This window comes from Heteronotia binoei, chromosome 13, assembly GCF_032191835.1.
Source record: "Heteronotia binoei isolate CCM8104 ecotype False Entrance Well chromosome 13, APGP_CSIRO_Hbin_v1, whole genome shotgun sequence".
Lineage (NCBI taxonomy): Eukaryota > Metazoa > Chordata > Lepidosauria > Squamata > Gekkonidae > Heteronotia > Heteronotia binoei.
In genome coordinates, this window is record NC_083235.1 from 44,085,578 (window position 1) to 44,100,611 (window position 15,034).

Consider the following 15,034-nt stretch of genomic DNA (forward strand, 5'->3'; position numbering starts at 1 on the left):
GGGGGAAGGGTCCACCAGGACATGGAACATATGGAATGTCTAAGGCATTATTATTATTATCATTAGGGTGATGGAGGACATTGAAGACCCTTAGGAACCACAATTGCAGGATGCGCATGTATAGTTTGGCATATGGGACTATGGCTGTGGTAGATGCCATTAACAGTGATCTTTGGAAGAATATGGTGGATTGGAGCCAGAGATGACTGCAACACAGTACTCCTAGACTTATAGCTAGGATTCTGTTTGAGGGTAAAAAGGCCTTCACCAGGGAAGAGTCTGCTGTTGTTCCTATGAAGGACACGCTTTGGATAGGTTTTAGCCTGGACTTATTTGACTTGTGTGACAGAATGCCTTCCCCCTCCTCCACTCTGAGTTTCAAATGTCATTTGTCTGTTCTCTCTGGAAGGGCAAGAAGCTAGGTCAATTATCAGCCATGGCTATGCAAATGACTCAGATTGCAAAGTATCTGAGGGGTTTGCTCATAGCAATCCCCAGATGGGTCCTGGAGGTTTCCCAGAATGCTTTCCAGGAGAGATCCCAGGATGCATTTGGGACCTGGGTGGAGCAGGTTAGGGGTGGTGATGTAAAATGGAGAGAGTCAGATTATTAATAAAAGTGCTTACTCCCAGGAGGGGAGCTCTCTTGATGCTGGGCCTTGGAAGAAGAGATTGGTTAGCTCTGGTCAGCAGGTAGTAGCCACAATTGGACATGCGGCTAGGCCTGGCTATCTGGCTGGCTGCGGGAAGCCTGAGCTAATGAGGTATCCTTAGAATATTTTGTAAGCTACTAAGCTTGTAATTGCCCGCTCTATTTCAACATCTATCAGAGTGTTTTTAGAAACTGGAAAAGGATGCAATTATGACCAACTTAGGCTTCCCAAGTTCCTGCCAGGGGTGGGTTTTTTTCAGGGCTTCCAACCCACCACCCCATAACGGGCTGTTGAGGGGAGCCCCACCCCCCAAAAGCTCCAGCCTGCCGCAATGTGCCTGGCGTGATGTCACCTAGAAGTGACATTGCACCAGTCACATCGTGTGTGACACTCTAGTAACTGGGCAAAAACTCTATGGAAACCCTAGACCAACTTTTATTTGTTCTTCTGGTAGCTGCTCTGCTGCTGTGCAAAAGTATGCTTGTAACCTTCTTTTTAGTAAGAAGATATTGGATTTATATCCCGCCCTCCACTCCGAAGAGTCTCAGAGCGGCTCTATCTGTGCCATATAGTTCCCCAGCAGCCTTAGACCATGCTACGTACTTTATAAAGATGATTTTGGATTTATATCCCGCACTATACTCTGAATCTCAGAGTAGTCACAATCTCCTCTACCCCCCGCCCCCCCCCACAAGCACCCTGTGAGGTAGGTGGGGCTGAGAGTGCTTTCACAGCAGCTGCCCTTTCAAGGACAGCTTCTATGGAAACTATGGCTGACCCAAGGCCATCTCAGCAGGTGGAAGTGGAGGAGTGGGTAATCAAAACCAGTTCTCCCAGATAAGAGTCCATGCACTTAACCACTACACCAAATTGGCTCTCAGGAGAGAGCCCCAGGAGGTGGGAAGGCAAGCAGTTAGCAGCTGGCTATTCCCCCAAGGATACCCAAAGCTGTGCCCTATGGAGACCCAGTACTGGGTGCAGACCAGAGGCAGGGCTTCAGTTTGAGAAGGGATGTCAGGTGTCTGTCCCTCCTGGCAGGAAGGCCCCAACAGGACAGTGGTGGCAGTATCCCTAGTGGAAGCAAGTGGGATAGCACCTTCCAAAAAGTGGCGCAAGCCAAAGAAGAGGGACAGCAGAACACGGTCTGTAAGTAAATGTGGGCCTGTTCCATCATAATTTGCAAGGTCCCCCTAGGACCTACAGTATTGCTTGGACATCTGATAGGCGCTTCACCTTGGATTCTGTAACAATCAGCTACTTATATAGAACGAATAAATGTACTTCTTCACCCAAACGGTGATTAACACATGCCACAGGAGGTGGTGGCTGCTGCAAGCATAGGCAGTTTTAAGAGGGGATTAGATCAACACATGGAGCAGCTATCCATCAGTGACTATTAGCCACAGCTTATTGTTGGAACTCTGTCTGGAGCAGTGATGCTCTGTATTCTTGTGCTGGGGGGGGGCAACAGTGGGAGGGCTTCTAGTGTCCTGGCCCCACTGATGGACCTCCTGATGGTACCTGGGTTTTTTAGCCACTGTGTGACACAGTGTTGGACTGGATGGGCCATTGGCCTGATCCAACATGGCTTCGCTTATGTTCTTATATAGGTAGGGGTAGATCTGACACCCTAACCTGCACAGATAAGCTACCACCACTTGGTGAGCAGTGTGGGTGCTATAGGTACTCAGAAAAACAGGACAAATATATTGCAGGAACAGAGTAATGCATTGGAGTTAGAGGTGTTTTTGAAAGTCTGGCCTGATCTTTACATGGAGATATATGTCTAATAAGTCTGGGGTTACAAACCAGACAGATGCAGTAAATAAAGGATTTCATCAATAGACAAAATTCTGAAATTTTTATTAACAAGAACTTGTGTTGGCTTCTCAGCTTGAGTATCAGTCTCATCCCCTTCTTTTTGACCAAGTACCACCTTGAGTAAAAGCCTGTACGTTGCTATTTCAGAGCCTCTACTTCTGCTAAAAGTTGAAAATTTTGAGGCACTCTATGGCATGACCTTTAACATTATAGTCAGGATCCATTAGTTTTGACAAACTTCCTCCCATGTTATGCTGGAAAGACTTTGTCCTGATCATGGTCCATAATTGTTAAAAGCTCCACTTGGGCGGATAAACAAAGTTGTACTCTAAGAAGCACCTTTAAGAACCAACATCTACTTACAGCACCTGTGCTGTCTAATGCATGCTTAAATGTACTGGACATGTATGTCCAGTATGTCCTTCTTTCACTCTCCCCATTTTAATCAATAGGTATTGTAAACAGGTCTATGACTGCCAACTGATTTAGCATCTGGACAAAGAGTTGTATCTTTTAAGGTGGATTTTATTATTTCCTTCTAACAGTTATTTCAATTTCCCATAGCACCTTGGCAATGTCAAAAAACAAATACAAATACATGTATAATTTTAACAATTAAGCATGAACCTACTTTACACAATTTTTGTTGTTTTAGACATCTTTGACAACAGGAATAAACCAAACTGACGATGAAGCCAGATATTTGTTATGTTTTCAAATGAGCCCCTTCACTTCAAAAAGTGACACTAAATGTCACAGGAAAGTCAAAACTTTTGTGGGAGAATAGCTTGACTTATAAAACAGAAGTCATTTGAGCACTAATCACATATGTTTCAGGGGGAAGTTTTATACATGACTGAATCTCCATAAAAATAAACATCTCTAGCTATTAAGTATAAAATTGTTAAAGTTGATACAGGTTAGTTTGAAGACTTTTTTTTTTTCAGAAGCAAGCCATATGATTAGCTCCCATTTCAAATCCTTCCAAGTATACATTAATACACTCATCTGATTTCTTCCCAAGTCTGTGCAGAAGACCTTTTAAAACCCAACCAACATCCAAAAAGAAAAAGAAAAATCAAATGTACCATCCTAAAGGAAGCCCACGCTATGTAATATTTATACACACACAAATAAGAGCATGGTAGACCATTAAAGATTAATGGCAACAATCATGTTTCAGAAGGAAATATCAACATTTAAAGAAAAAACCTATTGCATATTTGTTGTAATCAACAATTTACAAAAGTTTAAGCAACCCCCCCACCCTGAAGTGCATTTGTTGCATCTTGTCTGTATAGAATTTTGCATCTTACAAATTTAAAATCTGTACACATGTAGCAGATATTTTTAGCCCATGTGAATACTCACTTGGGTAACAGTAAAAAGAGTGGATATATTCAGACAGTTGATACTGACAAAGTAGTAAGGCCATAGCTATTTAAACTACAGTAAAGCATTAAGTCACTTAATTGCTACTGATCTACCCCAGTTTCAGATTTGTTTTCTTCTGGTCATTAAGACAGATCTATTTTAACCTGCTGCTTTACATTCTGCCATGCTAACTTTAGAGAAAGAAAAGCAGGAATGTAAAACTCATGCAAATCAACCATTTCCACTTAATCTCTTCCACACCAGACATACAGTAATGTGGCCCAGAGTTATTCACCAATACCAATAATGTGGAGAGGGGAGGGGGGAAACTCACATGTCTAGCTAACTAAGAAAATCTCTTAAAATCACTAACAAATGACAAAGGAAACAAAGCTATATGTGGTCTTCACCTTCTCGGCTATTTTCTAAACAAAATTAAATTTCCATTTGTAAAGGCAAGCATCTCAGGTGATGACCTTGTTAAGGAGAAAATAACCAGGGCCTGGTTGATTGACAGTTGTGTAATATGGATAAATACAATCAGCAGTTCCGTATCTACTGATCCAACATTTAGAATGAAAATGTCAGTTTTGGTTACATTTACCAGTACAAGCTATACTGGTATATATTTTTACATTCATCCAATGCTTTTTTTGTAGCAGATGACAACAATTTACAAATATTTAAGTACCTCTGTCCATCAACCCTAAAAATGACTTGCCAATTAACACGTATAATGCACACCTATGCAGAAAACAAGCACCATCACATTTCATGTTCTCGCAATTAGACAGTGGAATTGCTCCAGCACTGAATATATTTCCCAAAATTTTATTCTTCCTTGTTTTCAGAGTGAAGTGGAAGAGACATCAATGGAAACACAAGGCATTGTGCGAGAATGAATGAGAACAGCAAGCCCAGATATGTTTCTAATGGTGCAATGACTGCTGGGAGAGTTATGAGCAAACACATTTTTTTCCTTTACAACAATTGTATTTACTTGGTTATTCCCTCCAAACCAAGAAGTTTAGACATCCATGGTAACAGACCGAGGTGAGGGGAAAACAGGATGCTATGTTAAGCGGACAATTATCAAATACTTGAGTTATAGTGAGCCCCCTAGGCAAGTAATTTCACACTGGAAAAAGCGGTTTACACAATTATACACATACATTGCACAAGAGCCATTACCTGCTGTGGGAAATGCAGGCATGCACATACACACGCACACATGTCCAGGATGTATAATGCATCCCTTCCAAATGTAAAGTGTTTTGCCCCACAAGACTGTGAGCTCTATTTGTTTTAACACCCAATAAAGTAAAGTTACATTTTAAATTATTCTGCCTTTGAAGATTCCACGCAAACATGGACATGTACACAGGGTATACTGGCATTGCCAAGTCATATTTTCACTAATCACCCAAAACTACATTCTTTCTGAACCGCAACCAAATTTCTCTTTCAGAACTCCAGACATCTATTGTAATTCAAATACATCATTCATTTGCAATGGCACAGTGCATGTCTACCCTAAGTATATCTGCATCTGTTCAGTATGCTTTCCATCCCAAGTGCAATTAGGATTTATGATCTTTAAAACATTTTCAAATAGTCCTCTATACATTTTGCAGAGTTCTTAATACTTTAAATATTTTTACCTTTTGTGGGTTATGTCCATTATAAGTAAACCAAAAGTGTGTTTGTGTTAACAGACGTGATCAATGATTTATGTAAATTTAAAGATTACCAAACCCAGCACAGGTAGTTTAAAATGAATAATGATTAATAAGGTGTAGAAAAAGAATACTAACTGCTTAAGTACATATACACTTCTCAAATCAAAAAAGTGATTGCCAAGCTGAATAATAAGTTAGAGAAATGACAAATCTGACTTTATATATATATATTTCCTTAAAAAAATAGATATGAGTGTTCTCAAAGCCATTGATAGAGAATGCCTACTGAGTAAGAAATTGACAAGGATTATCTGGCTAAGAAATCAGAAGATGAACATTTTCACAGTTATTTATCTGCCACTGACATTTTAAAGTCATCACTAGCATATACAAATAAGATGTTTGGTGGTATCTCGCAATAGAGTTTTCCAGTGTTCACAACTAACTACTTTAGATTTGTATACTTGCTATTAACTGAGGAAATAGATATACTGTTGCAAGATACTTTCCCCATACACTTTAATACAGAACCTTGAACCCTAGCATGTGAATTTTGGCAGATTAACATGCTGACCCTTACCTATTTCTTCTCTTACAGACTACTATTACCAGCTTGTAACCCAGACTGCTTGTTAGTCAATAATGTTGTTAATCTCATTAACACAAAGCTACACTAAAGTTCTCTCCAATGTTCTCCAAAATAACCTAAACATTTTCATGGCTATCAACTCTAATAATTGGGGAAATCAACAAGTTACTAAAACTTGCTGTTAAAAAAAATCTCCCCACTAAAGAAAACCTGATCTCCAGTATAGTAAGAAGTGCCTTTCAGCAAAAAGAGCTTTTTCAGTACGCCAATGCAAGCCACTCTGTAGAAGTCAGCCTAGGTTTGATAAACTCAGACCTCAAGTGGATTTGCCACACTTCTATAGCGTATTCAACAGTTTAAAAGTCCAGGTTTATTAAATGTGATACCAAGAGAATATTTACTGTGCAGTCTTCAGTTTTCCTGTATCAGACCTGCATCAGTACTGGAACATTCATTCCAGCTAGTTGTGCATAATTCTGTAATAAAGTTGAGAGAAAACTACTAAAGCAGTGGGGTTGGGGGAGACAATTTAGCCCCTAATTAGAGAAAAAGCAAGAACAAATTGAAACCTTGCCTGCTATTTCTGTTTACTAATCTTGCTGGCTGTATACTCAAAACTAAAATCATATAGTTTTAAAAGTTGACAAAAATTAGTAAGATCAAAGACTACATTTCCAAACACAAAATACTACAGTAGTACATTCAGTTATCATCAGTGACTAAATCATGACATAACAAGTATGTGGCTACACTCATTCATACTGACCGAGCATGTCAGTTTTGGGGCTGATTTGTAATGCAAGGCCATTATGGCATACACATCATCCTACAAGCCATACATTAAATAGATTTTAAAAAGTAATTTATAACTTTTACAGAAACACTTCCCTCCCAAAAAAATATTCTTTTGCCCCTCTCTTCTACATTTGAGGAACATGCTAATGTGTGTATTAGTTCCTCATTTTCAACAAGCTCTAATTCATACCCCAGAATTTATTTCAGGCAGGAATCCCGCTGCAAATTAAACACAAAAAATTACAAAAATTATAATCTTTATCACATATTTATATTGATTCAATTCATCCAGCATTTTATATCAGTTAGAGATGAATATTGGGACCCTTTCAAGCTCCCTCTCACACTGCAAACCCTGTGCTCTTGAATCTAGTGTCCACTTTTCCCATTTTTATGTTTCTCACAGCTGGCCAGTTTCTCCTCCATTGCTCTTTAGTCCATAGTTTTGATTAAATAAAAAGTTTGATCAATTTTCCTTTGGTGATCGTGGTGGCACATATTGTTCCTTGCCGACACGCCGAGGTGCTCCCTGAGGAGAAGACCTACGTCCACACTGGCGTCTCTGTTCCCTGATTTTTCCTGCAGCTCCCTTTGGAGGCCCAGTGCCTCTGAAGACAGCAAAGTCCTTTGCCCTCCCTTCAGGTTTTTCATGGGCCTTTTCTCCTGCCTTTTCATGGGTGCCATTTTCTTCTGCTTTGGCAGGGGAAGCAACATTGGTACGCAGCTCCCTAAGTGGCTGAACAGGAACAGGAGCTGGCTCTTTTGGGGGCTTCTGGCAGACTTCTGCATAACTGAGCTTGCGGGGTTCCTTTGGGTGCCAAAAGAGAATAATTTTAGTGCATAAACACAGAAAATCAGAACACTATTCTAAGGATATCCTTACTTCTATAAAATAGCTCTGTTCTCTTGCTACCCACCAAGGAGACCTATTTACTCCAAGTAAACAATTTACCTCAAGTTAAATCCCTATGCTTCTGAGTCCTCACAAAGCGCTACTTCAAAACTAGTATATTTAAAACATCACATAATCTTTGAAAGGAGAAACCTACCTGTGCCGTCACAGTAGGCATTGTGTTTGCATTGGTTGCGGATGAAGTGGCATTTGTCCTGGGTGGCTTTACCGCACTAAGGGGGGATACAGAAGAAGGTGGAGAAGTCTGGCTTGCAGCCTCTTTCTGCAAATGGATCTCTTCTAGCTTGTTATCTGGATGTGTGGCACTAGTAAACACAATGAAAATCTGGTATTATATTCTACTAGGAAAGTAAATGAACTCCTTCACAAGTTCCAAAACTAATGATTTATGAGTGAGGTGAGTATTTAAGGGAACCAGAAACAGGCTAAATCAGTGGTGGCGAACCTACGGCATGGGTGCCAGAGGCGGCGCTCGGAGCCCTCTCTGTGGGCACTCGCATTCCATTCCCCCCACCCCCCGTGCACAAAGCTCCGGAATCATATCTCATTGAAGCTCCTCCTCTCCCCAAACTCAGGCTCCTTCCCCCAAATCTCCAGATATTTCCCAATCCAAACCTGGCAACCCTAACTGGGCCTCCTTCAGAGAGACAACAGGGCACTCCAACCTTTTTCAGCTCGTGGGCACCTTTGGAATTCTGATGGGAGGGGTGCAACCACAATGTAGCCCCCAAGAGGTGTTCCTGCAGTTTTAAGGAAGGGGTTAGATGGGACCCACTAGGGCAGGGGTGGCCAAACTTGCTTAACATAAGAGCCACACAGAATAAATGTCAGATGTGTGAGAGCCATCAGACACGAACGTCAGATGTCTGAGAGAAGGAAGGAGAGAAAATAGGTGGGGAGGGAGAGAGAGAGGTGGAAAGAAAGCAACTTGAATTTTAAAAGGGTTCTCCAAGCCACTGGCTGGCTTGGCTTGAAGAAGTGTTTTAAAGAGACAAATGCCTTCTCTAGTGGGGCTTCAAGAGCCACATGTGTGTGACAGAACCACATGTGGCTCCTAAGCCACAGTTTGTCCACCCCTGCACTAGAGAGATAGGTATAAGGCAGCTTCACATTATCATGTGGCCAAGGCCTGGTTGCATTTTGTATTTCAAAACTGTTGTTGCACGGTCCAAGCTGAAGGGAAGAAGAGAGCATGGATGTGTGGGGATGAGGGGGGGGGGGGAGGAGAGATCAGGACCTTGAATAAAGCATGCTTTTTGGAAAGGAAGTGGGCTTGTTACAGGAAATGTTGGATTCCACTAATCTGGCAGAAACAGTGGCTGGGATCACCTCTGGTTTAGGAGTGGAAAGGGAGGAACTGCAGGCTTCCTTGCTTTCAAATAAGATACTTCTGACAGCAGTAACTGAGCAGAGGTTTTTCAAGCTACAGGGACCATAAGGCAAATTGTTGATAAGCTGTTTTTGAACTGTCGCACTACTGCTCTGGTTTTCCAGAGTATCCCTGACAAGTGTTTGTCCAGCCACTGCTTAAAGACTGCCAGTGAGGGGGTTGACTGCACTGTTGAACAACTCTTACTGCTAAAAAGTTCTTCCTATGCCAGTCCTCTCCTCTACTGCCAGCAGGAACAGCTCCCTGCCCTTCTCTAAGTGGCAGCCCTTCTAATACTTCAAAAGAGCAATCATGTATCCCACCCCTCAACCTCCTCCAGACTGAATATCCCCAAGTTCCTTAGCCTTTCCTCTTTGGGCTTGCTCTCCATGGTTACTCGGAAGTAATCTACAGTGAGCACTGTGGCACCTACTCTCTACACATGCACAGGATTGCAGTTTTAGTTTAAAGATAATGGATTTATATCCCGCTCTTCACTCTGAATCTCAGGGTCTCAGAGCAGCTCACAACCTCCTTTATCTTCCTCCCCCACAACAGACACCCTGTCAGGTAGGTGGAGCTGAGAGAAGCTCTCCCAGAAGCTACCCTTTCAAGGACAGCTCTGTGATAGCTATGGCTGATCCAAGTCCATTCCAGCAGCTGAAAGTGGAGGAGTGGGGAATCAAACCCGGTTCTCCCAGACATGAGTCAACGCACTTAACCTCTACACCAAACTGGCCCTCCTTTCTCACATCAGACTTTCTAGTTAATACAATTCAGACTATCCCTGAAGTTTCCAAGGGTAGCCGTGCTGGTCCATAGCAGAACAACTAGATTCGAGCCCAGGAGCACCTTAGAGACCAACAAAATTTGGGGGAGGAGGCACAAGCTTTCCAGCATTAGAGCTCCCTCGATTAGATAAAAGGAGCTTTGACTCTCAAAAATCTTGTTCTCTAAGGTGCTGGACTCAGATTTAGCCATGTAAATCAGGGAACTCCTTTCATCAACTTAACTTATTAACATCATGTGTCCCCTGCCTTCCTCCCCCAAAAGGACACTGAAGTGGTTTGACACACTCTCCCCTTCTCTTTTATCCTCACAACGAACCTATGAGGCGGGTTAATTCAGAGTATATTACTGGTCCAAGGGTTCCCAGCAAGCTGCCAGGGCAGAGTGGGCATATGAATCAGGACCTCCCAGATCTGATTTGGACACCCTAACCACCAGCTCCTACTAAATGCATTATATTTTAATGGAACAAAATAGGAGTCAAGATGCACCTTTAAGACCAACTTAGCTTTATTCAGAACGTAAGCTTTCGTGTGCTCTCTAAGCACACTTCATCAGACAAGGAATCCGGTACAGTGAGCAAAGCCACACATAGCTGGTAGTCAGTGGCTCAGAATGCAAACTGAATCTTAAATTTGCATTCTAAACCACTCCCTACCAGATAATTTTACTATACTGTGATTGGATCTTAAAACTGTGCCAATGACAAATCTTAAATTTGTACCAGTTTGCATTCTGAGCCACTGACTACCAGCTATGTGTGGCTTTGCTCACTGTACCAGATTCCCCATCTGATGAAGTGTGCTTAGAGAGCACACGAAAGCTTATGTTCTGAATAAAACGAAGTTGGTCTTAAAGGTGCAACTTGACTCCTATTTTGTTCTACTTCAGACCAACATGGCTGACTACTTGGATCTAACTATATTTTAATGTATTCTTTTTTCCTAATGGCAAACTAGAATGATGTTTATAATGTACGTTACATGTTCAAAAGTAAATTAGGTGGACAGGAACACCTCTGGGAAAGGCATGTTCTCAGTTTAACCCAGACCTGCAAGTAACAGAGCAATGAACAGCCTCCATTTATTGCCTTTATTCTCCCATCACCATCATTCTCCCATTCTGACATGTTACTATTTTGTTGGTTTCCTAAGCAAATGCTATCCAGACCAAATGTTCTTTCAGTTTGTTAATTTCACTATGAGTTGTTTTTTCTAAACTAAAACCTCAGTATTCAGGTTAAACTGCCGTGTTGGCATTTTGTGATAAATAAGTGGGTTTTGGGTTGCAGTTTGGGCAGTCTCTAAAATGTTCGCCATCACTGGGCTAAATCTTTCCTATTTTTGTGTGCAAGCTGAAGGCATCACAAAGGAGAAGCTACCCAATCCCACATAACATAGAATCGGTGTAATACTGCAAACTTTTATTGTCATGCCTTAGTTATTATCCATAATGTTCCCGCAATATTTATCTCAATGGGACTGAGATCTTACAGATAGCAATCTGTGTATACAGCCCAGTTCCTTCCATATAACCTGCCAGCTCTTGGGTTCAGGGGCACATGAGGTATACCAGGAAATACAATAAGAGGTCTCATCAAATCTGAGGATTTTGATTACTGTACTACAGTTGTTTTATCCTAAAGTAAACAAACCGTTCTGTTTCCATACAAAGACAACGGACAGCATTTGCAAGTACTGCTTACAAGAACAACTCCCTTCAGCCAAGTGACGTAAGGTAAGGCTCTCGAAGGAGTCTGAGCTCACTCTGCAACTCCCTGCTTAGCCTTATGTTTTCAGCCTTCACTACAGAAGAAATTTATCTCATTCAAGAAACCTTTTGAAATCTATTACTGATGCTAGTAGGTGTGCTGTCTTTTAACTGGTTATTATACTTTCTATGTCTTAAGTTTACTGTTTCACTGACTTTCTGCTTCTACTGTCTTCTTTTGTGATGCAACTGAACTGTTCCAAGAGGTACTTGAAACCTCCCTCAATTACCTTAATCCAGGAACATCAATCCTACAAGGAGAACTGGCGCTCATGGCAGGCTGAACAGGGTTCTGGCCCTGCTCTTCCTGAGTAGATGCTGGACAACTAACAGTCAACTCTTTGTTTTCCTATAGGGAAAAAAAACACAAAACCCAAACTTACAGAACAAGACAGACTTTAAACAATAGCTTGCATCAATCACTGAAGACATAGGAGGGGCATTTTAGTAGAGAAGTTCTAATCAACAGGATTACATGAAAATGGATTACATTGATTCACCACAAACTTATAAAAACAGCCATAACACAACTGCTCTGACTCAGTGCAGAAGCGTAACTGTTGCCGTTGTCCCATTCCGACCACAGAGAACTTCCCGCATCCTGGGCATCCAGCAGCAATGCTTCCTCTAAGCTGTGGAGTGGAGTCTTGTGAGCAAGCGATTTGGCTACTGAATAAATTAGTTTGCTCTGTTGAGGCCAACCCTCCTGAGCCAAGACAAAAATGTGTAAGCCAGAGGCTAAAAAACTGAGTTATCTCACACTAACTCAGTTTAGAGGCAACACTGTCCAGCAGTCCAGGTTTTCTATGAGAATGAAATCCACCTTGAGTCCAAGTGAGAAAGATGGATTACACAGGCAGACAATGATGTAAATTAAAAAATAAAATAAAATATAAGGGAGCATCATGTGTCTCACTGCTAGTCCCTAGAACATTGCTGTTGGCCAATTCCTGCTTCACTAGCAGCTCCTGAACAGACTGGTATGTTCAATCTCTCATCCCCTACCTCAGATTGTATCTTCCTCACTGGTTCACTCTATGACAAAAAGACGGTTCTTTTAACCATCTCATTCTGATCATCTAAATGCCCAAGAATAGGAGTGAAATACATATATAGCTGCTCATGTTTGAAACTAAGCGCCTCATGATTTTTAATGGAACAGTTCTAGAATGTCTAAGCTTCTTCATTAAGACTTACAAATTTCTATGCTGCACAGTACTATTTCTTAAAGATGCAATTCTTAATTTTGCAACAGTCTGGAAAGCGAAAGAAACACTCACAGTATGTACCTTTTCTTTGCTTATTCCTTTAACAATGTCTGACATCCTACTCTCCAAGACTGGGTCCTCTTGAGTTTTTACCATGCTACCAGGCAAGGGAGGGAAATTTGAGGCTAGCAAGTCAAACTTTGGCGTCAAAGTCTTGGTTTCAATTGAAGGCTGGGGTCGCTAAAAGAGAAGAGAGCACACTAGCATACTTTACAGGGATAACAGACTTCAAACTCCTACATATCCATAAGTTCCCTTGAGACACAGACTTGTCTATTTCCTTCTCTTTCATGCAGCAACCTACACAAACACAGCATAATTATAAAATAACTAAATGCTATCAAAATTATTACAATTCTAATCCAGGAGACTTTAACTGGATCAACAGTAATGTGAACACAGCTCCACTCACATCTTCCTGCTACAGCTGCCCCCTCAGATCAGAGGACCCCTAGGAACAATACTACATGCAGTTGGGCAGTGGCCCCCAAACTTTTTGGCACCAGGGACCGGTTTTGTGGAAGACAATTTTGCCACGGACCGGTGAGGGTGCTGGGTTTTTTGCTGCCCTAGGCTGCCTCCAAGCCCACAACCCATCCCTGCCCCACCATGGGAGTCTTTAAATAAAGAGTAGCCGAAGGTTTCTGCCTCACTCTGCGGCCCAGTTGCCAACAGGCCACAGACCGGGACCAGTCTGCGGCCCGGGGGTTGGGAACCCCTGCAGTGGCGGGGGGGAGGGGGGGAGACAGAAATCAGCAAAAATATTACTATCAGCCTTTCAACAGTAAAACCCCCTACAATCTTTGAATTCTACTCTATTAGTGTCACCCACAACACAAAACAACATCAGTAGAAGCTTCACATGCAACACAGAAGGAAACAAAAAAATATTCAGTAACCCAACATGATGAAAAGTTTATGACCCAAAACACTGTTTTGAGAAACAGATAATTTTTTACCCAAGTAACACAGTAAGTATACGTCCAATTATTCCTTGCAGTAAAACCATGAGATACTCACTGAAAGTCTGTCATCGTCCCGTCTCCTCCGACCTCTGAAAACAGTCCTCCTGCAAAACAACGAAGTGGAGCTTCAGTGAGCTTTCTAGCTGTTGCTTTGATCTCTGATTTTACTGCTATGATTAAATTCCTACTCCTCTATTCTTCCAGATATTTAATCAGGCTTTGCCATGATTTAGGGAAGAGTTGGAAGTTCAGTGCTAGAGCTCATGATTTTCATGCAAAGTCCCTTAATTGAATCCCTGGCATCTCCAGTCAAAAGGACTGGGGGCAGCAAGGCTGGGAGGGACCTCTGCCTAACAACCAGTCAAAGTAGATAATACCAGGCAAGGAGGACCTGACCTAAGGTAAAGGCCCTGAGAACCTAAATCCCTTACCTGCCTCTGCCATAGTCACCATTTTGCTCTATCTGAGAGATGGGAGAATCCTTCGGTATATAGCTTTGTTCTTGAAGTCCTGATAGTGTATTTGCTTGCCGTTCTGTTTGAAAGTTCCTTGAGGTGGTTCTGTGCAGCTGTCCATCTCCTGACACCACACTGACAGCAGATGTTGCTTCTGTAGGGTGCTCAGAGCTACCTGACAACCGAAAAGGAGGCTTCATGCTGGAAATATAAAAAAAGACATGATTCCTCTAAAGTACATGCATATTTCTATTATCAACATTTTTTTAAAAGGAGGAAAAGTATTAACTGGTGATACTGCAGGATGGTTTGAGTAGGATGCAACTTGCAGGAAGCGGGTGGGGATGATGTGGTGGTGATTGTGTATAATGGTTATGGTAGTTTTTGGCAATACTATGTTTTGAAATATTCAGTCGTTTTTTGGCAGAATGTACTGGCAGAAGATCATGCCCTCCTTGGTGAACTTAGACCAAGTATTTATAGGCAAAAATTAGTTTGTTGTATGTCAACTTTGTCAAATCAGCTCAAAATAGTTTGAAACCAACCTGTTGTGATTAACTTCTTCTGTATCAACAAGAAAAATCACAGCTCTCTC

General features: G+C 41.7%; 1 protein-coding gene across 8 annotated transcripts in view; it reads right to left on the reverse strand.

The window, feature by feature from the left end:
* Window positions 1-2,977: 2,977 nt before the first annotated feature.
* The window catches only part of LARP4 (La ribonucleoprotein 4), a 44,843-nt gene continuing 32,786 nt past the window's right edge, over window positions 2,978-15,034 (reverse strand). For 4 of the 8 annotated variants that reach the window (XM_060253093.1, XM_060253094.1, XM_060253091.1 and 1 more), the window contains 6 exons: window positions 14,416-14,640; window positions 14,040-14,088; window positions 13,032-13,199; window positions 11,982-12,100; window positions 7,960-8,128; window positions 2,978-7,718 (listed from right to left, as the gene is read on the reverse strand). In XM_060253093.1, the coding sequence (XP_060109076.1) occupies window positions 7,377-7,718; window positions 7,960-8,128; window positions 11,982-12,100; window positions 13,032-13,199; window positions 14,040-14,088; window positions 14,416-14,640 (1,072 nt within the window). In that variant the 3' untranslated portion in view covers window positions 2,978-7,376. Of the gene's footprint in view, window positions 7,719-7,959; window positions 8,129-11,981; window positions 12,101-13,031; window positions 13,200-14,039; window positions 14,089-14,411; window positions 14,641-15,034 lie in introns of those variants that run through there. The other 4 variants (XM_060253096.1, XM_060253097.1, XM_060253092.1 and 1 more) reach the window with 2 other exon arrangements.